Raw genomic sequence first — 25,780 nt, 5'->3', positions numbered from 1 at the left:
AGACCAGCCTGAGCAAGAGCAAGACTGCATCTTTACAAAAATAAGAAAAATTAGCTGGGCACGGTGCACACCTGTAGTCCTAGCTCCTTGGGTGGCTGAGGAGGATCGCTTGAGCCCAAGGGTGTAAGGTTGCAGTGAGCTTTGATGACGCCACTGCACTCTATCATAAGCAACAGCACCAGACCCTGTCTCCAAAAAAATGGCAGGGGGAGAATCCTTGCCATGCAGAATGCAGAGTGGTTATGAAGATGGAGGAAGACAATGTTTACAGAGTACCTCGCATCATGCCAGTGAGGGACAGCCCCCAGTGAATGCCAGTTGTGACCCCTTTTCCAGCACTTCTTTCCCCGTGAATTTCCTCCGGTGGCCAGTCACTAACTTGGACAACTAGGCCAGACTAGGCAATCCAATCTGGGGATAAACTGTCCGTTCAGATCCAGTACACTAAAAACGAACAGGGAATTAAGCTTCCCAAGCCCAATTCAGAACAAGTACTTGGTAAGCACTTCCAATGATCTAGCAATATGCTGCACAATCTTTTGTTTCTGAAACAGAGTCTTACTCTTTGTCACCCTGGGTAGAGTGTCATGGCATCATAGTTCACAGCAACCTTCCTACTCTTGGGCTCAAGCCATCCTCTTGCCTCAGCCTCCTAAGTAGCTGGGACTACAGGTGCCTGTCACCCTGCCTGACTAGTTTTCCTATTTTTAGTAAAGGGGTCTCACTTTTGCTCAGGCTGGTCTGGAACTGCTGAGCTCAAGCGTTCTACTTGCCTAGGCCTCTCAGAGTGCTAGGAGCCACCACATCCCATCCTGATGTACAGTCTTGATCCTTTTCATCAAATCTTCATCCTTAGCACGGCTTGTGAGGAATATACCACTGGCCTTGTTTTATGAAAGAAGAATTTGGGGCTTAGAGTCATTAAGTAAGTTGCTTTAGGTCACACAGCTTACTTCAGAGAGAAGTGGGATTTAAACCCACATCTATCTGGATCTACAGCTCATCTCCCTCCACCATTCACTATACATTGGGTAAATGATGTCCCACCCATGGTGGACCAAAAAACCCATTATCACTCAGTCCCTCACCTCCTTTGAATTCCCATAGCACTGCACACTTCAACTGTGCTATCCTTTTAGTCCAATACCTTGCTGGGGCTATAACAGCAGGTGCTGGGGAACAGAGGCAGGGGAGAAGCCAGGACACTGACCCACCGCTCTTCTTAGTCTTGAGGACCATGTCCTTGTTGCACTGTGGACACTTTCTGACGGGCTCTGGCATGGTTGGGTAGATCTCTTCCTGCTGGGCCACCTCTGCTCCTTCCCCAAAGTACTGGGCCAAGGCCTCGTCCAATCTGAAGAAAAGGCAAAGACACATACCAGCCAGCCATCATTGCAAACCACTCACAACATTCTGATGTCTATACAACATTTATGACCTTGGAACCAGCTGGTCAGTGAGCCACAGGCCTACTGCAGAGAACAGAAGCAGAGAGAAGAGAATGAGCTCACCACAGAGCCCTGGCTCCTGGTTCCTAGCTAGTTATGTGGGAGGAGTCTAGCTATAGGCAGATAATTCTGTCTTGTCATGGGCCCCAAAGTATACAATGACACAGGGTCTACACATAAACTCCCAAAGTATCTGTCTGCCTTAAGTTTAAACCAGTGCATGCATTTCTTTTCAGAATTAGTGTGAGGTACTCTGAAAGGCAGGAAAAACTAAATTTACTTCCTATTATACTCTCACAGCACACTTCTGATATCAGATGTGTGGTTTTTTTAACCACAGGCCAAGAAATTCCCCAGCAGACACTAGCTAGGTGTCCTCTGATTCAATTCAATTCTGACACTACGTACCTGGAAACTGTTCCACAATTAAAGGATCAGTCACAAATCCCAGTCTGTGACCTGTGGTTCTGTACAACCAGTTATAAACCAGAAGGTCCCCAGGACCACCGCTTGGATGGAGTTAACTCGCTAGAGGAACACTTTATTTACACTTGTCCATTTATTACAAAAGAAACAGATAAAACCAGATGGAAGAGACACACAGGGCCTTGGGGGTGGGTGGGTGTGGAGCTTCAAAGCCCTTTTGGGATCACCACTCTCTAGGAGCCTCCACATGTTCAGCTATTTGGGAACTCCCCAAATCCAGGTCATGGGGGTTCTTATGGCAGCTTTATTACTTAGGCATGACTGATAAATCACTGGGCACTGGTGATAAACCTGACTTTCAGCCCCTCCTCCCCTAGAGGTGGGGGTGGGTGGGACCAAAAGTTCCAACTTTCTAATAACATGGTTGGTTCCCGGGCAACCACCCCCAACCTGAGGCTGTCCAGGAGCCTCCAACCCTCAGTCACCTCATTAGGAGACAAAAGAAACTTTGGAGACTTTAAGGGTTTCAGGACCTGTGTGCCAGGGAATGAAAACTAAATACACATGTACCTTATTATGTATCACAGGTAGAAAATATGTCATTTCTAACAAAATGCACTTATTGCTTGCCAAATGGACACCTGATACCTTTGAATAAAGTTACCACAGCCTAGCACTTGGCTTTACTGATTTAAAAGACTATGCTGCTTAACTCAAGACAGCATTAATATCAAAAAAAGGGCATCTGGAAGCCAAGTTGGGCGGACTGCCTGAGCTCGTGAGTTCCACACCAGTCTGAGCAAGAGCAAGACCCTGTCACTAAATAATAGTTGGGCACTGTGGCAGGTGCTTGTAGTCCCAGCTATGTGGGAGGCTGAGGCAAGAGAATCACTTAAACCCAAGGGTCTGAGGTTGCTGTGAGCTAAGATGCTACCTCATTCTACCATGGGTGACCAACTGAGACTCTGTCTCAAAGAAAAAAAAGAAAGGCATTTGTAGAACCATTAAACCAGAGTAACTACAGCAGTTCCTTCTGACTGTTGTTTCTACACAAAACTCCTAGGAAGGAAACTCAAAGGGGAGAAGCAGTGTGATGAGCCGCAGGGCAGGAAGCTGCTGTTGAGCAGGAACCTGGCAGGGGTGAGCAGCTATAAGACCTCCCACTGCTCCCTGAGGAAAGTTACTGCCCAGGCAGGGGAGCAGCATCGGGTACTCACTTCTTTGCTTTAGCCACTGCTTCAATGAAAACCTGCTTGTATTTTTGCACTTGCTGCCTCAGAACCACATATTTGTCCTTCTTGCCCTCACAGATCAGCTTCAGATCAGCTTCCAGCTCAGCCCGGAGGTCAGGCTTGGACATCTCATAGCCCATGGAATCATAACCTGCAGGAAAAGAGTGCTGCTCTGTCAGCCCACCCAACACCACCACCCGCACCCCTGCAGGTCCCCTCCTTGCTTACCTTCTACAAGCCCCATGCCCAGGTGCCCAGGAAGGAAGCGCTTGTCTGGGGTGAGGCCCACATACATCCGGGCTTTGATGGTCTCAATGTGTTCAGCATGGGTGGCATCAGTACCTGGAAGCCATTTCCCAGTTACACTGAGGTGCAAACAACTGTACTTGGAGGGCGCCTTGCTCATCCTGGACCCCTTCTCTGCCTGGACAGCCAATATAGGCAAGATGCCTCCATTCCCATATGGCTTATGAGAGAAATCACAATGGCACCCTCAACCCTCACATCTGATTACCCATCACAGCTGTGAATTCCACCTTCAAACCTCCTTTAAATCTTTCTCTTCCCTTCATGTGTCAGAGCTGCATCATCACAACATCCTCATTCTATTTCTGGTCTTTTCCACCACCTAACCCATCCTCTAAGCTGTGGGAAAAGGACCTTTTAAAATGTAGCTCTGTGGTGTAAATCAAAACCACAATAAAATACTTCATAGCCATTGGTACAGTCATAATCAAAATGATTATACCTAGTGTTGGTGAGGATGTGGAGAAACTAGAACCCTAGCACATTATAGTGGGAATGTAAAATGGTATAGCCACTGTGAAAAACAGCTCAGCATGCCTCAAAAGTTTGAAAGTACAGCTACCACATGACACAGCAATCCCACCCTAGACATACACCCGAGAACTGAGAACACTTGTTCACATAAAAGCTTGAAGGTGACTGTTCACGGCAGCATCATACTTTTGTATGATGGCCAGAAAATAGGAAAAAGCTGAATGTCCACAGACTGGTAAGTGAACAAACAAAATGTAATCTATATACACAATGGAATATTATTTGGTAATAAAAAGAAACAAAATGAAGTTTTTTTTTGTGGCCCAGGTGACACCTTGATTTCAAGGAATGAAGTTCTCAAGCCAGGTGCAGGGGCTCACGCCTATAATCCCAGCACTCTGGGAGGCTCCTTGAGCTCAGGAGTTTGAGCTGAAGGAGCCTCATTTTTAGTAGCGATGGGAAGTGAAATCCCATCTCTACTAAAAATAGAAAAACTGGCTAGACATTGTGGCAGGTGCCTATAGTCCCAGGTACTTGAGAGGCTGAGGCAGGATCCTTTAAGCCCAGGCCTTCAAGGTTGCAGGAGCTATGATGCTATAGCACTGTACTCAGGGCAAGTGAGACTCTTTCTCAAAAACAAAAAAAAAAACAAAAGGAATGAAGTTCTGACATGTGCTGTAACATAGATGAACCTGAGGACAGTTACAAAAGGCCACATACTGCATGATTCCCTCTATAGAGAATGTCTAAAATAGGCAAATCTCTCAATCAGAAAGCTTAGTAATTGCCTAAGGCTGGAGGCTTAGAGGGAAGGATGGAAAGTAACTGCTATAAGGGTACAGGGTTTCTTTTTTTTTTAGCCGGGGCTGGGTTTGAACCCGCCCCCTCCGGCATATGGGACCGGCGCCCTACTCCTTGAGCCACAGGCGCCGCCCAAGGGTACAGGGTTTCTTTGTAAAGGGACCAAAACATTGTAAAGCTGATTGTAGTAAAGACTTCACAACTTTGCAAATGTACTAAAATGTGAATTATACATTTTTTTTTTAGACAGAGCCTCACTATATTGCCCTTGGTAGAGTGCCGTGGCATCACAGCTTACAGCAACCCTACCTCTTGGGCTTAAGCGATTTTCTTGCCTCAGCCTCCCAAGTAGCTGGGACTACAGGAGCCCACCACAATGCCCAGCTATTTTTTTGTAGTTGTCATTGTTATTTGGTAGGCCCAGGCCGGGTTCGAACCTGCCAGCCCCGGTGTATGTGGCCGGCACCCTAACTGCTGAGCTATGGGCGATAAGCCTGAATTGTACATTTTAAAACAGGTGAATTGTATGGTGTGTGAGTTATAACCATACCACTATACTCTGGCACAGGCAACAGAAACCGTTTTTATAAAAATAAATAAAAGCCCTGCCCCATACTGGGCTTGCCTTCATCGATCAAAAAGTCTTACCATGAGGTTCCAGTCTGGTGTAAATGAAAACCATGCCCCACCCATGACATTTCTTCCTGCTCCCCACAGACCCATCATATTGTATTTAATGTGTTGGTTTGGTTTGGTTCTTTTATTAGACTGATCTTTGCAGGGAAAGATAAGGTCTTATTCTTCTTTGGGCCCCATGTGCCTAGTCCAAGGTCTCATTCTGTCGCCCTCTGCAGAATGCAGTGGCATCATAGTTCACAGCAACCTCAAACTTGTGGGTTCAAATGATCCTCTTGCTTCAGCCTCCTGAGTAGCTGGGACTACAGGTGCCCACTACAATGTCCGGCTAGTTTTTTTGTTTTTAATAGAGACAGGGGTCACACTCTTGCTCAGACTAGTCTCTAACCCAAGTTCGAGCAATCCACCCACCTCAGCCTCCCAGAGTGTTGGGATTACAGGCATGAGCCAATGTGCCTAGCTGGCCTCATTCATTCTAATGAAGTCATGATGGTGAACCCTCTCATTTCACTTCAGCCTCCAGGTGTTCTGGGGATCTCAATGACAGCCATCGACTCCAGGTTGGAGGACCTTTTTTCTAAGTCATAGGATCAGGAACCCCCTTTGTAGGTGAGGCAGGTGTGGCCAGGATGGAAAAAACAGTTTCCTTAACATATGTAAAGGGCTCTCCTTCTATTACGCTGCTGGCCTTCTTGGATAAGGTTTTGCTAGAGACAGCCCAAGAAAGCTATGATCAAAAGCGATGGAAGGACAGCAGATCTTTCACAAGGACCCACCTGCAATGCTTTAGGCACAAGACTTTTTTGGAAAAATGTAATTCTGGTTCAGTGGGTTTTTTTTTTTTTTTTTTTTGTGCTTTTTGGCCGGGGCTGGGTTTGAACCTGCCACCTCGGGCATATGGGACAGGCGCCCTACTCCTTGAGCCACAGGCGCCACCCAGTGGGGTTTTGTTTTTTTTTTTTAATAAACCTGATTTCTGATTCCTAAGCAATATGGGAATTGCTTTAACAAAAAGCTAAGAATCCAGATGGCGCCCACAGTTCAGTGGGTAGGGAGCCAGCCACATACACTGAGGCTGGTGTGTTCAAACCCAGCCCAGCCCTGCTTAACAACAACTGCAACAAAAAAATAGCTGGGCATTGTGGTGGGCACCTGTAGTCCCAGCTACTTGGAAGGCTGAGGCAAAAGAATCACTTAAGCCCAAGAGTTGAGGTTGCTGTGAGCTGTGATGCCATGGCACTCTACCCAGGGTGACAACTTGAAACTCTTGTCTCAAAAAAAAAGCTAAGAATCCAGCCACCTAGGGCTAATAGCAGGGTCTTGCCATGTATACGCAGTGAGAGGGCAGTGTGCGCACAGACATGTGGGGACAGATGACACCTCACTCACTATTCCACAGGGAAAGGAGGCCCAGGCTGCCAGGTCTGATACTTCAAAAGATAACTATGTAGTTTTTTTCCTTTTTGTGTTTTGTTTTAAAAGGTAATGACACAGCTTAATTGTCGATACCTTATTTGTTTCACTTTTTCCTTTGTGAAACAGTCTTACTTTGTTCCCCACAGTAGAGTGCCATGGGATCACAGCTACAGCAACTTCCAACTCTTGGGCTCAAGTGATTCTCTTGCCTCAGCCTCCCAAGTAGCTGGGACTACAGGTGCCCCTACAACGCCAGGCTATTTTTATTTATTTATTTATTTTCCAGCTATTTTTAGAGATGAAGTCTTGCTCTGCTTCAGGCTAGTCTATTCACCCACCTTGGCCTCCTAGAGTGCTAGGATTACAGGCATGAGCCACTGCAGTCAGCCTAAAGAACTACAAATCCCCTTGCAGTCAAAGGGTGCTCCTAGCTGAGTGCTCTGAGTCAGAGGAAATGTGTCACATTGTGTTGGAGTGCAGGGATCCCAGAGCACCGATCATGGAATGATTTGGATCAGGTTAAATAACACACACTATATAACCTCAGGTAAGTCCTTCACCTCTGTAAGCCTCACTATAACTATTAAATGGGGTTAGGAATATAGCACCTGCATTAGTGAGTCATTTGAAGACTAGAGATTGGTGCCTGGCACATAGTGAGTGCTTGGGAGATATGAGTCACCCAGAGGAGAAACTGACCAATGCCGTGCTTCTCCATGAGGGCAATGAGGTCAGCCTCGGTGAGCAGCTGGGGTGGGCTGGTCTCCCCGTCCACCATCTCCACGGTGCTGGGTTGAAAGCGGGAGCCTTGTTCATAGACAGGGAGGATCTAAGGGAGCAGCAAGCATGCAGTCAGACCATCTATCATCACACTCAGGGAAAAGACAACCTCCATTTCAAATACAGTGTCTCTCTACTACATGGCTTAGGGCTAGGACACAACTGTACTCCCTTCTCCCCGGGCCCCACCTCTTTATCACCTTATCACTCCAGCAGTCATATGGATACACATCCAGATAGTTTCGAGCCAGAATCATGAGGCCCTGGGCCACAAAGCGTTCCTGAGCAATGTCAATCTCCACATTGGTCTCCCGTCCCTGAGCATCCTGCGAGCAGCAAGCCAGAAAATGGCGAACAATAAATTCATACAGTTGCTGTTCATCTCCCTAGGAAGAGAAGGAGAATTTGAAAGTCCTTTGAGATTATTCTCTCTTGTTTAAACCTGGTTCTGCCTAGAAAAGGCTGTACTGCTCCTCAGGCCCTGCTGACGTGGGGGCCAGGAAAGTCCTAAGGAGTGGGTGGCTTTAGACCAGTGGTTCTCAACATTCCTAATGCCGCAACCCTTTAATACAGTTCCTGTGGGTCATGACCCACAGGTTGAGAACACACCTCACCCTCCAGTGGGGCAGAGGGAAACAAGGGAGCCACCTTCCTTCCAGACCAGGAAGTGGTTCCTTCACATAAACCTTGGGAGACAAACAAAAAAAAAAAATTGCTAGGTACTTAATTGGTCTATAAAAAACAGAAAGCACTTGGTACTACCTGTAACTACCCATCTCAAATCGCTAACTCAACTGAACACAAGGTGAGCTACAGTGAGAAGCAGAGAACATGATGAAAGCCTAAGCTAGCTTGCGACGACCCAATACGAGACACACAGTAACAATGTGCTTGACAGCCTGAGCCCAATCACATGCACACGCTCAACTAGTAATTTGTTGGTGTGAGTTTTGATCAATTGGGTAAATCAAGGATTTAGTGAGTCTCACTCCATAAAAATTCCATGAGACGTTTATATGCACATCTCATGATCTGCCATCTAGCAAGTTATTCAAATGAAGTAAAGATATACACAAATGTTAACCATTTTTTAATTTTGAGATAGTTTCATTTTGTTACCCTCAGTAGAATGCCGGGGCATCATAGCTCACAGTAACCTCAACTCTTGGGCTCAAGTGATCCTCCTGCTTCAGTCTCCCAAGTAGCTGAGATTACAAATGCCCACCTGCAGGATGCCCTCGAACTCCTGAGCTCAGGCAATCCACCCAGCTTGGCCTCTGGAGACCAAGGATTACAGGTGTAGAGCCCCCATGTCTGGCTCCAAATGTTAGATATAGTATAAGATACATGAGAATGTGTGAACAACTTACTGTTCCAAAAACAGATTTGACAAAATATAGTACATCCATCCAATCATCCAATGTTTTTTTTTTTTTTGAGACACAGTCTCACTCTACCCTCAGTAGAGTGCTGTGGCGTCACAACTTACAGCAACCTCAAACTCTTGGGCTTACGTGATTTTCTTACCTCAGCCTCCCAAGTAGCTGGGACTACAGGTGCCTGCCCCGCTATTTTTTTGTTGCAGTTGTCATTGTTGTTTTAGCTGGCTGGGGCCAGGTTCAAACCTGCCAGCCCTGGTGTGTGTGGCCGGCACCCTACCCACTGAGCTATGCACGCCACCATTCAATGTTTTTTTTTTTTTTTTTAAGAGACAGAGTCTCACTTTATCGCCTTAGGTAGACTAACGTGGCGTCACAGCTCACAGCAACCTCCAGCTCTTGGGCTTAAGTGATTCTCCTGCCTCAGCCTTCCAAGTAGCTGGGACTACAGGTGCCTGCCACAACGCTCGGCTATTTTTTTGTTGCAGTTTAACTGGGGCCAGGTTCGAACCCGCCACCCTCAGTATATGGGGCTGGTGCGCTACTCACTGAGCCACAGGCACTGCCCATCCAATGTATTATTATTATTAATATTTTTTTGAGACAGAGTCTCACTCTGTTAGCTCTGGGTAGAGTGCAGCAGGTATCATCCTATCTCACAGCAACCTCAAACTACTGGGCTCAAGGGATCCTCCTGCTTCAGCCTCCCAGAGTGATAGATGTATTCTTTAAAATCAGAAGGAATGTGTTATTAAAGGAAGAAGAAGTGCTCATGCCTACAATCTTAGCACTTTGGCAGGCTCAGGTGGGTGGATTGCCTGAGCTCAGGAGTTTAAGACCAGCCTTATCAAGAGCAAGACCCCATTTCTAAAACTAGTTGGGTGTTGTGGTGGGCACTGGTAGTCCTAGCTACTTGGAAGGATGAGGCAAGAGAATCACTTGAGTCCAAGAGTTGGAGGTTGTTGTGAGCTATGACTCCATGGCAGTCTACCAAGGGTGACAAAGTGAGACTCTGTCTCAAAATGAATAAATAAAGGAAGAAGGACCAAATTTCACTCAGCTCTGTGATAGCTTGTAGAAGGCAGCAAGCCTAGCAGAGCCTATCTCCACTGAGTCCATCATACAGAGTCAATGGGAAACACCACCACGGTTAAAGCACAAGAGAAGGGTGGCGGCAAAGTCTCAGGAAGGCAATGGAACATGATGGACTCCTTGTCACAGGAGGACAGACAGAATTCTCTAGTCACAAGGGACTATAAATGGATGTGGGGCGAGGGCTGAGCAGGGGGTAGGGATGGCCTGGGCTGTGTCAGGGTCAGGGAAGAAGCACTGGGAGCCCAGTGTTGCTAGGGCTAGAGCAAGGGTAATGCCCACCAGGGGGTCTTCATGAAAGCCAGGCACAAGACTGTGAAATAGGAAAATTTTGACACTGACTTCCTTTTTCTGAAATGAAGGAGATACTTCAAAACCACTTATTCCCTGCCATCAGAGCCTGCAGGGTAAATTCAAATCTGACTATAGGCTGTCAGCACCTCACTCTGGGTCCCAGTGGGCAGCCCAGTCAAAGAAACCTACCTGCAGGCTGCTGGTGTATTTGGTGGGGTGGATGGGAGGGTGAGCTTGGTCAGACTTGTTCCCGTTGCGTGGGGTAGGGCCACCTTGCTCCAGAATGCTCTGGGCAAAGGCTCCCCAGCGTGCATCTCGGGTCTGCTGCTCCACCAGTGCTGTCAGGTTTAAGTCTCTGGGAAAAATGTTTGTTTCCGTTCGGGGATAGCTGATATACCTAAAACAAAGGCAAACAAACTGAAAAAGAAATTTCTAGGCTCTTAATTGGCTTATACACAACTGATAGCACCTGGCAACACCCGCAACCGCCCATCTCATAAAGCCAACTCAACTGAATGCAAGTGAAGTTACCTATACTGAAAAGGTTCTGAGGTACCCCTCAGAGTGAAAAGCAGCCAGCTCTGCCGCCAGGGTACTCAGAGAAGCCAAAGGGGAAGGGAAAGGGCCAGCTCCGCACAGGACCAAGGCCCAGGACTCTTGACAACACCTCCTGGCTGAGGGCACATCACAGGCGCCTCACTGCTCCAGCAGCTCCAATAGTTTGCACTTCTCCAACTTTTCTTAGAGTACAAAGAACAATGCCACCCAATAAAACTACTGCAAAACACTTCGCAATTTAAATCTTCAATGAGCTACTTAAAATTTGAGATAGTTTATATTCTATTTTCATACAAATCTTAAAAATTCAGTATATAGGGGTGATTTTCACAGGTAAACAACTCTCAGAGGTTCTGCTTGCTCTTTGCCACTTGCCAGGGCACCACCAGTCGAGAGTAGGACCTGGATTTACTCATGGGTTCTCAAATTGAAATGCCCTTTTCAAAGAGGGCACAACGTCCAAATCCTTCCACATCAGAGCATGGGTGATATCTCAACTATGTGTATTTCCTCATAAAGTTTATTTCTAAACTTTCATCCTGATAAAAATGCTTCAAACTCTCCCCCACATCCAGAATACTCACCCTTGAGTATAGAGCTTTTCCGCAATCCTCATGGTTTCTTTAGCATTTATTCTCAATTTTCGTGAAGCCAGTTTCTCAAGCTCCTGTAAAATGGGTCGATAGACACATCAGGTATGAGTTGGAGGCATGGTCCACTACACAGCTCATCTGCTCAGACCAGTCTGGGCCCTGTCACTCTGGGCTCTTTTGAGAGTAAGAGAGAGTCTTTTGAGTTGCCCAAGAATGATCTGTGGGCCTGGCAGCAGTGTATCCCAGCCCAGTGGTCTCAGTCTGATGTGTAAGATTCACACAGGAAACCAGCAGAGTCATGGGCACAGTCCCCTGGGGACACGGACAGAGCAGGGCAGGACAGAGGCTGAAATGTGCACTTTCTTTTTTTGTTTTGTAGAGACAGAGTTTCACTTTATTGCCCTCGGTAGAGTGCCGTGGCATCACACAGTTCATAGCAACCTCCAACTCCTGGGCTTAGGCGATTCTCCTGCCTCAGCCTCCCGAGTAGCTGGGACCACAGGCGCCCGCCACAATGCCCGGCTATTTTTTTGTTGCAGTTTGGCCGGGGCTGGGTTTGAACCCGCCACCCTCGGTATATGGGGCCGGTGCCGCCCGAAATGTGCACTTTCTAACATGCAGCCTAATGGATGCCTAATACATGCAATCTTTTTAAGTCGATTTTTTTTTCTTTTTGCAGTTTTTGGCCTGGGCTTGAAAATACATGCAATCTTAAGAGTCACATTTGGGGCTTGGTGCCTGTGGCTCAAGGGGCTAAGGCGCCAGCCACATACACCTGAGCTAGTGGGTTCAAATCCAGCCTGGGCCCACCAAACAACAATGACAGCTGCAACCAAAAAATAGCTGGGTGTTGTGGCGGGTGCCTATAATCCCAGCTACTTGGGAGGCAGAGGCAGGAGAATTGCTTGAGCCCAGGAGTTGGAAGGTTGCTGTGAGCTGTGATGCCACAGCACTCTACCCAGGGTGACAGCTCGAGGCTCTGTCTCAAAAAAAAAAAGGCTCGGCACCTATGGCTCAAGCGGCTAAGGCACCAGCCACATACACCTGAGCTGGCAGGTTCAAATCCAGCCCAGGCCTGAAAACAACAATGATGGCTGCAACCAAAAAATAGCTGGGTGTTGTGGCCGGTGCCTGTAGTCTCAGCTACTTGGGAGGTAGAGGCAAGAGAATCGTTTGAGCCCAGGAGTTGGAGGTTGCTGTGAGCTGTGATGCCACGGCACTCTACCCAGGGTGACAGCTTGAGGCTCTGTCTCAAAAAAAAAAAAAAGTCACATTTGGGAATCCCATCCAAGCCCCAGTACAAACTCCCCTGGGGGATGAAAACCATTCCTTGAGGCCCCTTGGGGAACAACCAATTGTTCTCTCCAGGTGACATACCAACAATGCTGTTGACTATTAAGTCAGAGCACATTTAACCAGAAAGGAATAAAACACATATGCCTTGTAATCCTAGCACTCGGGAGACTGAGGCAGGTAGATTGCCTGAGCTCACAGGTTCAAGACCAGCCCAAACCAGAGTGAGACCTTGTCTCTAAAAATAGCTGGGGGCGGTGTCTGTGGCTCAAAGGAGTAAGGTGCCAGCCCCATATGCTGGAGGTGGCGGGTTCAAACCCACCCTCGGCCAAAAACTGTAAAAATAGCTGGGTGTTGTGGCGGGCGCCTGTAGTCCCAGCTACTCAGGAGGCTGAGGCAAGAGAATCATTTCAGCCCAAGAGTTGGAGGTCACTATGAGCTATGACACCACGGCACTCTACTGAGGGTGATAAAATGAGATTCTGTCTCAAAAACAAAAACAAAACCCCACATATGCCTCATATATAAAATCAAGCCCTGACTTTGCCTCAGAATCCCTGTACACATACACAAACTTCCTGCATGCATGCTTCCTAGGTTCACATTCTGTATGATCAACTTCCTGCGTTAAGCAAATTAAGACAGTAGCTCTACACTGAATGTTCCTACTAAAGGGTGCCTGGAAAGGCACACTCTTAATGTCATTTACTTAAACTTGTGTCCCATGGGATGACTCTTCCTGTGGTCAAAAATGCAAGAAGCCATGTGCTAAGGTAGGTTCGTATAGGTTCACATTGCATATTATTTAAAATAACACAGATTATGCAGAAACAAAAAAATGCTTGGGTGGAAAAAACAAGCTACTCTAATCATGATGCTGTAAAAAATATGAATATGAAAAAAAAATCAAGGAAAACACCAAAATTACATCAGCAATTATGTGAAGATTGTGAAGTTATAGGTCACTTGTATTCCTCTTTTTCTCAAACCTCACATAAAGCAGTTATATTGCACTTGATAACTTAAAAAAAAAAAAAAAAACAAGCGGTAAGATGCAAGCAGGAATGTATCTTTCCCAAGTGTTCTGCTGTGTGGCCTGGTGATAGCTGATATTTCCTTCCACTGGGCCACAGTCCATGCAGAGCTATAGCCCCAACCTCAAGAAGTAATTGCTTCTTAGTGCCTGAAACTGTCTGGAACGTACCACAGTGTCCAAAGCTTGAGGCCGCCACTTGCTCTTGGGCTTAGATCTGACCTCTACCACAGTTGCCATGGGATCCTAGGAGTCAGGAAAGCAAAGATAACATGATCCTGTTGGTGAGTCATCTCAGCCTTGTCATAGGCTGCGTTGCTCACCATTCCAGGCCATGCTGACCATGTTTAGGCCACAGCAGTAGCCCCAGAATAAAACCTACTTAATGGTGTTTGTAGCTGACAGTGTGGTGGACACCATCACCCCTTTCCTAACCCAAGCTAAGATTCTGAAGGGCAATTTTCACAAGCTTTAGAGTGCCTCCTCCAGAGCCTATGAAATACAACAGCTTCTGCAGCTCCTGAGTGCGGTTTGGTATGTACACATGAAATGTGGTTAGAAATAGGAGAAATTATACAACATAAGCTAGAGAACGTTAAATCTTAAAAGCAACTTCATGCTTTTAAGAGCCTATAAATCAGTGGTTCTCAACCTGTGGGTCATGACCCACAGGAACTGTATTAAACAGCTGTGGCATTAGGAAGGTTGAGAACCATTGCTATCAACGAACAAAGAACTCAGTTTAAGTGGTTTGCTAAAGAGGATATTCATCTATCAAAATCCAAACCTCTCAGTCTCAAGAGACTGGGTACCAGTCACTCATAAGCTCATAGCACATCACTGCCATGTGTCCCTGCAACACATCCCAGTGAGGGAGAGATACTATAGTGTGGTATGGGTAGACACCTAGGCAGGGGCACACTGGTGCCCAGTGCTCTGCTGCATACCACCCCTTAAGTCTGTGGGTAAGTCACTACTTTCTCTAGTGTTCTTATCTATAAAATGGAGATGCCATCACCCCCCTCATAGGCATTATTAAAAATTTGTTTCTTTTTTTTTTTGAGACACAGTCTCAAGCTGTCGCCCTGGGTAAAGTACTGTGGTGTTGTAGCTCACAGCAACCTCCAACCTCCAACTCAGGCTCAAGTGATCCTCTTGCCTCAGTTTTTCTATTTTTAGTAGAGATAGGGTCTCACTTTTACTCAGGCTGGTCTCAAACTCGGGAGCTCAAACAATCCATCCGCCTTGGCCTCCCAGAGTGCTTGAAGTACAGACGTGAGTCACAGTGTGTGGTTGCGTTATTTATTTATTTTATTTTTTGTTTTTGTTACAATTTGGCCGGGACTGGGTTTGAACCCGCCACCCTTGGTATATGGGGCCGGTGCCCTACCCACTGAGCCACAGGTGCTGCCCTGCATTATTAAAATTAAACAAAATATCATGAGGAAAGAGTACCTGGTTAGGCGTGGTGGCTCTGGCCTGTAATCCTAGCACTCAGGGAGCCTGAGGCGGGTGGCTTGCTGGAGCTCACGAGTTTGAGACCAACCTGCGTAAGAGCAAGACCCTGTCTCTAAAAATAGTTGGATGCCTGTAGTCCCAGCTACTTGGGAGGCTGAAACAAGAGAATCATTTTAAGCCCAAAAGTTTGAGGTTGCTGTGAGCTGTGATACCACGGAACTCTACCCAGGGTGACACAGTGAGACTCTGTCTCAAAAAAAAAAAAAAAAAAAAGGAAAGCATGCCTGGTGTACACCAGGGGCTTTTAGTTACCACTCCCTTTACCAAATTAATAACAGTCCTGTCAGTAGGCTACAGCCAAGAAGCAGCCACAAATCATCAACCACAGAGGTTCACCACTACGTACAGCCCCTGGATTAGACCAGGCTGACTGACAGGAAGTGGCACCACAAAATGGACCAGTTCAAGGGCCAGGAAATGTGAAGGTGGGGCCCCACTGTGTCACTGACTGGCTGTTGTGCCTCTGCACGTATTCTAAGATGCAGCTTCTCCTGCTCTCCTGCTCCTACCCTGGCAGCCCCTACTCAAATGCCACCCTTCTGGGAGGCCATTCATGACCACCACATCCAGAACAGCCCCTCCCTGCCCCTGGGCTTCTCTATCCTTTTCTTCTTTCTTTTCTTCCTGGCTTTTATCACCACATGCAATTAACGTGTTCATCTGTGACTTTCATCTCTCTAGATTTCTTTTTTTTTCTTGAGACAGAGCCTCAAGCTATCACCCTGGGTAGAGGGCCATGGCATCACAGCCCACAGCAACCTCAAACTCCTGGTTTTAAGTGATTCTTTTGCCTCAGCCTCCCGAGTAGCTGAGACTACAAGCATCTGCCATAACGCCTGGCTATTTTTTGGTTGTAGTTGTCATTGTTTGGCAGCCCATGTACGCCAGCTCTGGTGTATGTGGCTGGCACCTTAGCAGCTTGAGCCACAGGTACTACCCTACCCACTCTAGATTTCTTTATGTGACCAAAGTAAAGGGGACAGGTGTTGTTCAAACTGCTTCACATAGATGCCCTAGGAATTTATGATCTGGACGGCTAGCTAACCTTTCCTATAGGATTTGTGCTATATAGTTCTCAAAATTTCTGAATTTAAAAGGTCTACAGATCCTTCATTTCCATATTTTCAGTGCTATTTTCTGCAAACTTAAAGCTAACGTTCAGTGGGAGACAGTGGGCTTAGGAGGTGTGCAGAATGTTTCTTAGATCATTGGGATTTCAGAGAACTTCTTACCTCCATACATAGCTGATAGAGAACAAGACAAGCTGTGTGGTTGAAGAGTCGATACCTTTTCCAGTTGAATTCTACAACACCATCTTTGTGGTCATGAGTTACTGTATTGAGAGACAAAGAGAAAGGCTGTGTCTCAGGGAAACCACATAATATGACGGATAGAAAAATGTATTTTACAGTTAAAGCCAAAAGAATATGATAACAAAGGAAACATTAAATAGGTTCTGAATATATTATTGGGGCAGGGAGAAGGACAGCAAGATTTTTTTTTTTTTTGAGACAGAGCCTCAAGCTGTCGCTATGGGTAGAATGCCGTGGCATACAGCTCACTGCAACCTCCAGCTCCTGGGCTCAAGCAATTCTCCGCCTCCCAAGTAACTGGGACTACAGGTGCCTGCCACAACACCCGGCTGCTTTTTGGTGGCAGCCTTCATTGTTGTTTGGTGGGCCCAGGCTGGATTTGAACCCGCCAACTCAGGTATATGTGACTAGCAACTTAGTTGCTTGAGCCACAGGTGCTGAACCAGCAAGATTTTCCTTTTTTAAACACACTTTTATTTACTGAAACCAGAATATTACTCTATCACCCTCAGTCGAGTGTCGTGGCGTCCTAGTTCACAGCAACCTCAAACTCCTGGGTTTGAGTGATCCTTTTGCCTCAGCCTCCCAAGTACCTGGGACTATAGGTGCCCACCACAACACCTGGCTAATTTTTCTATTTTTTTTTTCTTTTAGTTGAGATGGGGCCTTGCTCTTGCTCAGGCTGGTCTCGAACTCCTGATCTCAGGCGATCCACCTGCCTTGGCCTCCCAGAGTGCGAGGATTACAGGTGTTACCCAGTCAAAAATCACACCTCTAATCAGTATTGTTAATACCACTCCCTGGTCCCGTTATTCCTGGGCCCTGGGCGCCATCCAGAAACAAGCCTCAGCCTGACCTTTAATCCTGTGGAATGCCTCTGGAACGAAAGCCTGAATAGCTTTGAACCTCTCCACCACGAAGCCTAGCGTGGGGAACTGGCAGCTGCCATAACTGATGAGTTGCTCCGCCAGCACCTCTGGGAAAATCCTCTGAAGCCGCAGGGTCTGGAACCTAGTGAATGCAGCTCCTGGATAGTGAGGTTGGAAGAAAGAAAGAAAGAGAAAACAATGGATGCCAAGGTCAGAGCTGGCTACAAACATTTATACAGAACCTCATTTTTGGTTTCCTAACCCAACATCAATGTGCCCCACAGCTCTGGGAGGGATCCGTCTGGCTACTCACCGATTCTCAGGTCCAGCTCCTGCCTCACATCTACAGCATTGCTCACTTTCTCATCAGGCTGGGTAAGGTTTTCACAGGCCATCCTGACGGCACGGGATGTGATCTCAGAAAAACGGGCTCGCAGCACCCACAGACTGGGCTTCACTAAGGAATACAAGGTGACACCAATGTCAAAGTTAGATCCACTGCTTTCCATCACAAAGGGCTTACTTTTCTTAAATTACCTTGAAATAAAGGCAAACCAGTTCAAGAAACTGTGACACACCCAATTTACCTATACATCAAATCAGTGTCTAAACGGGAAACATCACTATAACCATCAAACTGAATGACATCAGCAATAATCACAGAGTAAATTTTAGCTATCAACTACAATTCACTTGATGAGCCTTTTGAGACTTCAATCTTACTTGTTTTCTCAGGTCTTTAGGGGAAAGAAAAACTTAGTTAATTAAAGGGTCCTATGGGGGCATTTCATGTCCCTCTAGGAAAGAATGTAGGACATATCTATCACTTTTGAAAGTTAAATGCACTGAAATTTCCAGGAGTCATTATAGCTGGAAAATACCACTTAGGGAAAATAGCCACCCCACAATGTGAGCCAGAGAATGGCGTGTTCATCTCTTCCTCAAAGTTACCTGAAATCACTAACACTGTGCAAGCCACTCAAGTCCATTTTAAACAGTACACTCAGACAAAAAAAAAAAAGAAACCAGCAGTTGAAGTTGCTGTCAGCTATGATGATGCCCCTGCACTCCAGAGTGAGCAACAGAGAAAGATTCCATATCCCAAAAGAAAAAGAAAACATTTTAGAATTACTATTTACACTATACTTATGCAGAAGAATATGTCTATTCTTCTGCATATATTCAGTATACAATTTTATTTTTATTTATTTATTCATTTATTTATTTTTTAGAGAGAGTCTCACTTTATTGCCCTTAGTAGAGTGCCCTGATGTCACAGCTCACACCAACCTCCAACTCCTGGGCTTAGATGATTCTCTTGCCTCAGCCTCCCAAGTAGCTGGGATTATAGGCACCTGCCACAATGCCCATTTTTTTTTGTTGCTGCAGTTTGGCCAGGGCTGGGTTCGAACCCACCACCCTTGGTATATGGGACCGGCACCCTACTCCCACTGCCCGATTTAAAAAAATTGATTAGGGCAGCACCTGTGGCTCAGTGAGTAGGGCACGAGCCCCATATACCAAGGGTGGTGGGTTCAAACCCAACCCCGGCTAAACTGCAACAAAAAAATATAGCCAGGTGTTGTGGCGGGCGCCTGTAGTCCCAGCCACTCAGGAGGCTGAGGCAAGAGAATCACCTAAGCCCAGGAGTTGGAGGCTGCTGTGAGCTGTGTGATGCCATGGCACTCTACCCAGGGTGATAAAGTGAGACTCTGTCTCTACAAAAAAAAAAAAAAAATTGATTATAAGGTCTCCCTGTTCTTAAAAATCTAGGAATCGACTTACACTTAAGAAGGAATAAGTCCTGGGCTAACTGGTCTACACTATCATTAACTCATTTAATTCCCATAGCCTCCATAGGTTATGTGTCGATTGGTCCCACAGGAGGAAGTCAAGGCTCCCAAGGATTCAGTGATCTCCTCCAGGACAAAGAATGTCTGCAGAGGAGCTCAGCCAAAGCCCACATATATACATATACAAGAGAACTCCACTATGGGGTTCCAAAGGACAAAATTCTAAATGCAACAGCAGCAGTAGCAGCAGCACTTACCAGCCCTGCACACATGGATGATCTCAAATCCAATGTTTTCACCTTCTCTATCACAGTCAGTCCAGATCACCAGAGCCTGACACTGCTGTGTCTCTCGTTCCAGAGTTTTCTGAAGTTCATGGTGGGGAAAGAGCAGTGAGAAGACAATTATAGCTGGGCTTGGTGGCTCATACCTGCAATCCCAGTACTCTGGGAGGACAAGCAGGTAGATTGCCTAAACTCACAAGTTCAAGATCTGAGTAAGAGTGAGACCCCATCTCTAAAAAAAAAAAAAGAAATAGCTGGGCACTATGGCAGGGGCCTATAGTCCCAGCTACATGGGAGGCTGAGGCAAGAGAATTGCTTGAGCCCAAGAATATGAGGTTGTTGGGCAGCACATGTGGTTCAGTGAGTAGGGACCCAGCCCCAAATACTGAGGGTGGTGGGTTCAAACCCGGCCCCAGACAAAACACAACAATAACAAAAAAAATAGCCGGGCGTTGTGGGAGGCGCCTACAGTCCCAGCTACTCAGGAGCCTGAGACAAGAGAATTGCCTAAGCCTAAGAGCTGGAGGTTGCTGTGAGCTGTGATGCCACTCTACCCAGGGCAACAAAGTTGAGACTCTGTCTCTAAAAAAAAAAAAAAAAAGAATATGAGGTTGCTTTGAGCTATGATACCACAGCACTCTACCCAGGGCAACAAACTAAGACTCCATCTCTAAAAAAAAAAAAAAAAAGAGAGAGAGAATTGCAGTCCAATGACTTTACACCTTGACACTGAAGGACTCTTAACTGTTCTCGAAGTGTGTCATCTTGGCAAGGGAAATCTGCTTGTACTAGTGTTAACTCCAGACACACAAATGAGCTTTTCTTTTTTATTTATTTATTTGAGACAGAGTCTCACTATGTCACCCTGGGTAGAGTGCCATGGTGTCACAGCTCACAGCAATGTCAAACTCTTGGGCTTAAGCAATTCTCTTGCCTCAGCCTATAGCTGGGACAATAAGCGCCTGGCACAATGCCTGGCTATTTTTTTGTTGTAGTTGTCGTTGTTTGGCAGGCTTGGGCTGGGGTTGAACCCGTCAGCTCTGGTGTAGATGGCCAGCACCCTAGCCACTGAGCTATAGGTGCCGAGTCCACAAACAAGCTTTTAGAAGACAGAGAGTTTAATACAACTGCGTCAATGTGATGAGACCTAAAACTCAGCTCTCTTACAACTCAGGTGATTCCGATTATGTCTTGTTTTAAAAATAAATGCCAATGCAAATTGAATTTCATCCCAAGGTGTCCCAGTTAGCAGTGAATTAACCGTAGGCACCCTGACTGTTTAGGAATTGGCAGTTTACTGTCAAACAACCATTTATACTTTGTAGCCTCTCCCATTCTAACTTGGGGTGGGATGATGGTTAGCACTAATAATTTAACAATACTTATTCCTAGGATATAAACAACTACTATTCATAAAAAGGGCTTACTTTAGTCTCTTTGCCACTAAGTTCGAACAGTCTTACTTACACAACAGGTAGGAATTAACTTTTAAATTATAGTACTGAGTTTGGTAGAAAACCTTATCGATAAATTCTAATGAATTAAAAATACACACCCGTAATTCTAGCACTCTGGAAGGCCAAGGTGGGTAAATTGCCTGAGCTTACAGGTTCGAGACCAGCCTGAGCCAAAGCAAGACCTCAACTCTAAAAGTAGTCGGGTACTGTGGAGGGCACCTGTAGTCCCAGTTACTTGGGAGGCTAAGGTAAGAGAATCGCTTGAGCCCAAGAGTTTGAGGTTGCTGTGAGCTATGACGCTACAGCACTCTACTGAGGGCAACAAAGTAAGACTGTCTCAAAGAAAACAAAACAAAACAAAACAGAAATCACTCAGTTTGATTCTTTATGGTTGTTCCAATTTCAATGCCATATATCTTCAAAGACCCTACCTTGATGTCTACAAAATTCTCTGGGCAGTACTTTTCAATTTTTGCTTCAAAGAGGACAAGAGGATTACAGCTCTGCCTAGAAAAGAAAAACAGAGTCCCACCTCAGCTTGCAATGGAGAACCCCCCCATTCCAACCAGCACAAACTGCTCCAGTGGGTTCATGGTAAATACCCAGCAAACTGAAAGGAAGTCTATGCCCCTCTGCAAAGCACACTGTCTGCTTCTCCATAAGGATCAACAGGAGCTGCAAAAACATTCTGGAATCCTTTCATGGGTGGGTGCAGTTGGATAAATACAATCTAATGACTGCATGAAAAAGGTCTGGCTATTTTGGGAGAATTCTTTAAAAGTATCTATTTATTCTAAAGATCTGACACAAATTCACAATGAATTAGATGATTCTGGGTCATCTTATAAATTACACAGTAAGATCAATATGCCTCAAAATTCCTGTAATATTTCAAAATTTACTGCAATAATCTGTAAGTCCTTCCCCAACGAATTGTACTGACCATTTTCGAAACTGCATCTGGAAATCATGAGCCAGCAAATGTCCAGAAACTGACGTCATTATCATGGTAACATTCTGAATGATGACAAAACTCAAGTTAGTCTTTTTGCAGTTATATTTTGCCAAATTATCAAATGGAAGGGAGGAATTTCTTTATTTTATTTATTTATTTTTTTTGTAGAGACAGAGTCTCACCTTATCGCCCTTGGTAGAGTGCCGTGGCATCACACAGCTCACAGCAACCTCCAAATCCTTGGGCTTAGGCGATTCTCTTGACTCAGCCTCCCAAGTAGCTGGGACTATAGGCGCCCGCCACAACGCCCGGCTATTTTTTTGTTGCAGTTTTGGCCAGGGCTGGGTTTGAACCCGCCACCCTCAACATATGGGGCCAGCGCCCTACCCGGAAAGGGAGGAATTTTCTATTAAAGGAAAAAAAAAAAAAAACTCAGCTGACTGGGAAGACACAAACGTAAATATAGCTCTTCAAAGCCAAAAGCCATAGGAATATAATCACCATTCTTTTTATTTAATACCTATGATAAGACTATCACTATTTTGGCTCCACGCCCATAGCTCAGTGAGTAGGGTGCCAGCTACATACATCGAAGCTGGTGGGTTCAAGCCCTGCCTGGGCCTGCTAAACAACAATGACACCTGCCACCAAAAAATAGCCAGGCGTTGTTGCAGGCGCCTATAGTCGCAGCTACTCGGGAGGCTGAGGGAAAAGAATTGCTTAAGCTGAGTAGTTTGAGGTTGCTGTAAAAGCTGTGATGCCACGGCACTCTACCGAGGGTGACATAGTGAGACTTTGCCTCCAAAAAAACAAAACAAAACAAACAACAAAAACACAACAACAAAAAAAAAACTATCGGGCAGTGCCTGTGGCTCAGTGAGTAGGGCGCAGGTCCCATATACCGAGGGTGGTGGGTTCAAACCTGACCCTGGCCAAATTGCAACAAAAAACAATAGCCAGGCATTGTGGCGGGCGCCTGTAGTCCCAGCTATTCGGGAGGCTTGAGGCAAGAGAATTGCCTAAGCCCAAGAGCTGGAGGTTGCTGTGAGCTGTGACACCACAGCACTCTACCAAGGGCGACAAAGTGAGACTCTGTCTTTTGGGAAAAAAAATAAAAAGACTATCACCATTTTAATCCCAGTACTATTATGTTTGTCGTATCATTTAAAATTTCCTCAAGCTATTGTTTCTTTTTTTTTTTTTTGTAGAGACAGAGTCTCACTTTATGGCCCTCGGTAGAGTGCTGTGGCCTCACACAGCTCACAGCAACCTCCAACTCCTGGGCTTAAGCGATTCTCTTGCCTCAGCCTCCCGGGTAGCTGGGACTACAGGCGCCTGCCACAACGCCCGGCTATTTTTTTTTGTTGCAGTTCGGCCGGGGCAGGGTTTGAACCCGCTACCCTCGGTATATGGGGCTGGCGCCGACTGAGCCACAGGCACCGCCCAAGCTATTGTTTCTTGTTATAAAGAGCTGATACAAAACCATATTTTAATAGAAAGAGGAAATTTGATTAAATTTCCTTATAAATTATGAAATGATCACCTGTAACCAGGGACTCTTAGATCATAACAATAGTTACTCTTAAGACAGTGACTACTCCCTCTTGGTTGAAGAACTCTAAAGCAATTTAGGGAGAAGGCTCAACCCAAGGATAGTATACCAAATAACACATGGACCTGAAAGCACACTTCAGCTTCATCATGGCAATATTTTAGCACATACCTGGCCATACAAGTGGTAATCAAATTCGTAGATCTTGTTGAATTTAGAAAGTCCTTCTCTCTGTAAAATAAAACAAAATCAAAAATATAAATTATGTCTAAAAAAATCAAATGCCTCCTCAGCATCAGCAGCAAGCAAAACCCTAAGATGTGGGAATATTAAAAATGTAAAATAAGGCTGGTCAGGGCAGCTCACACCTGTAATCCTAGCACTCTAGGAGGCTGAGGTGGGTAGATTGCTTGAGCTCAGGAGTTCCAGACCACACCAGCCTGAGCAAGAGTGAGACCCCATCTCTAAAAAATAGTCAGGTGTTATGGTGGGCATCTATAGTCCCAGTTACTTGAGAGGCTGAGGCAAGAGAATCACTTGAGCCCAAGAGTTTGAGGTTGCTGTGAGCTATGACACCACAGCACTCTACCGGGAGCAAGAAAGTAAGACTCGGTCTCAAAAAAAAAAAAAAAAGGGCGGTGCCTGTGGCTCAAAGTGACGGGTTCAAACCTAGCCCCAGCCAAAAGCCGCAAAAAAAAAAAAAAAAAAGGCTGGCCCCTGTAGCTTAAGCAGCTAAGGCGCCAGCCACATACACTAGAGCTGGCGGGTTCGTACCCAGCCAAACAGTGACAACTACAACCAAAAAATAGCTGGGTGTTGTGGCAGGCACCTGTAGTCCCAGCTATTTGGGAGGCTGAGGCAAGAGAATCGCCTAAGCCCAGGAGTTGGAGGTTGCTGTGAGCTGTGATGCCACCGCACTCTAATCAGGGTGATAACTTAAGACTGTCTCAAAAAAAAAAAAAAAAAAAGAAAGGTGAAATAGTATTTGTTTCCTATAGAATAAAAACTAGGCTAAATTACTAAGATCATTTATTAATGAACCCCTCAAAAATAGCTGCCAAACACATATTCAACAGACTCTATTGAATTTTCTTTATAATTAATTAATTTATTTTTTGAGACAGAGCCTCAAGCTGTTGCCCTGGGTAGAGTGCTGTGGCATCACAGATCACAGCAACTTCCCAATTCCTGGGCTCAACCGATTCTCCTGCCTCCACCTCCCAAGTAGCTGGGACTACAGGCACCTGCCACAACGCCCAGTATCTTTTGGTTGCAGCCATCGTTGTTGTTTGGTGGCCTGGGCTGGATTTAAACCCGCCACTCAGGTGTACATGGCTAGTGCCTTAGCTGCTTGAGCCACATGTGCTGAGCTGACTCTATGGAATTTTCATGCTGAAAGGTAACCCTGAGATCTGTTAATATGTATAACATTTTTATATAGATTGAGAAATGGACTTTTCCAAGGTCACACAATAACTTAATGACAGATGTCTCTTTTTTTTTGAGACAGAGTCTCGCCATGTTGCCCTGGGTAGAGTGCCGTGGTGTGAAAGCTCACAGCAACCTCAAACTCTTTGGGTTTAAGCGATTCTCTTGTCTCAGCCTTCCAAGTAGCTGGGACTACAGGCACCCACCACAACACCTGGCTATTTTTTGGTTGTAGTTGTCATTGTTGTTTGGCAGGCCCGGTCTGGATTTAAACCCGCCAGCTCTGGTGTAGGTGACTGGCGCTCTAGCCACTGAGCTACAGGTGCCAAGCCTAAGACAGGTCTCTTGATGATTTTCTTTTTCCTTCCCATACATTCCTGCTGTTTCCTGGCCATACCAACAAACTGGTGACCACGGGCAAGTCACTCAGCTTTCTAAGCCTCAACTTATTCCTGAAGTCCTTATTTCTGAGGTTCATTTTTGGCTCTGAAACTCAATGCCACCAGGCACAACTGGAATCACATCCTATCTACAAAGCACTTCTTCAGCTGCAATTATGGACAATCAAGACCTTCTCTGAGTAGATCCCACCTTCTTCCACAAATGAACTGAAAGCAGTGAGGCCTGTGAATTTTTACACCAGCACTGAACAGAAGACAAGAGAAAAGTCAAATGGGGCCTGGGGAAATGCTGAAGGACCAAGAAAGGCCAGTATCAGAAAATTCTCCCTCAGTCTCAAAAAGATAATTTTTCTGTGTGTAGCCAGGCAGTAGCTCCCACCTATTGTTTCAGCTATACAGGAGGCTGAGGTAGGATTGCCTGAGCCTAGAAGTTCAGAAGGCCAAGGAGG

The 25,780-nt window shown here is 45.8% G+C and overlaps 1 protein-coding gene across 5 annotated transcripts in view; it reads right to left on the bottom strand.

Moving 5' to 3' along the window:
* TOP3A (DNA topoisomerase III alpha) overlaps positions 1 to 25,780 on the bottom strand; it is a 36,226-nt gene that overhangs the window by 7,242 nt on the left and 3,204 nt on the right. For 2 of the 5 annotated variants that reach the window (XM_053568579.1, XM_053568576.1), the window contains exons 2-16: positions 23,674 to 23,733; positions 21,939 to 22,012; positions 21,427 to 21,502; positions 19,512 to 19,620; positions 17,775 to 17,918; positions 17,449 to 17,619; positions 16,512 to 16,612; positions 13,933 to 14,007; positions 11,427 to 11,509; positions 10,474 to 10,681; positions 7,720 to 7,905; positions 7,439 to 7,568; positions 3,335 to 3,448; positions 3,092 to 3,257; positions 1,148 to 1,354 (exon numbers count right to left, since the gene is read on the bottom strand). In XM_053568579.1, coding sequence (XP_053424554.1) covers positions 1,148 to 1,354; positions 3,092 to 3,257; positions 3,335 to 3,448; positions 7,439 to 7,568; positions 7,720 to 7,905; positions 10,474 to 10,681; positions 11,427 to 11,509; positions 13,933 to 14,007; positions 16,512 to 16,612; positions 17,449 to 17,619; positions 17,775 to 17,918; positions 19,512 to 19,620; positions 21,427 to 21,502; positions 21,939 to 22,012; positions 23,674 to 23,733 — 1,904 coding nt within the window. Of the gene's footprint in view, positions 1 to 1,147; positions 1,355 to 3,091; positions 3,258 to 3,334; positions 3,449 to 7,438; positions 7,569 to 7,719; positions 7,906 to 10,473; positions 10,682 to 11,426; positions 11,510 to 13,932; positions 14,008 to 16,511; positions 16,613 to 17,448; positions 17,620 to 17,774; positions 17,919 to 19,511; positions 19,621 to 21,426; positions 21,503 to 21,938; positions 22,013 to 23,673; positions 23,734 to 25,780 lie in introns of those variants that run through there. The other 3 variants (XM_053568577.1, XM_053568578.1, XM_053568580.1) reach the window with 3 other exon arrangements.

This window comes from Nycticebus coucang, chromosome 18 (assembly GCF_027406575.1).
Source record: "Nycticebus coucang isolate mNycCou1 chromosome 18, mNycCou1.pri, whole genome shotgun sequence".
Lineage (NCBI taxonomy): Eukaryota > Metazoa > Chordata > Mammalia > Primates > Lorisidae > Nycticebus > Nycticebus coucang.
This window is presented reverse-complemented; position numbering and strand designations above follow the sequence as displayed.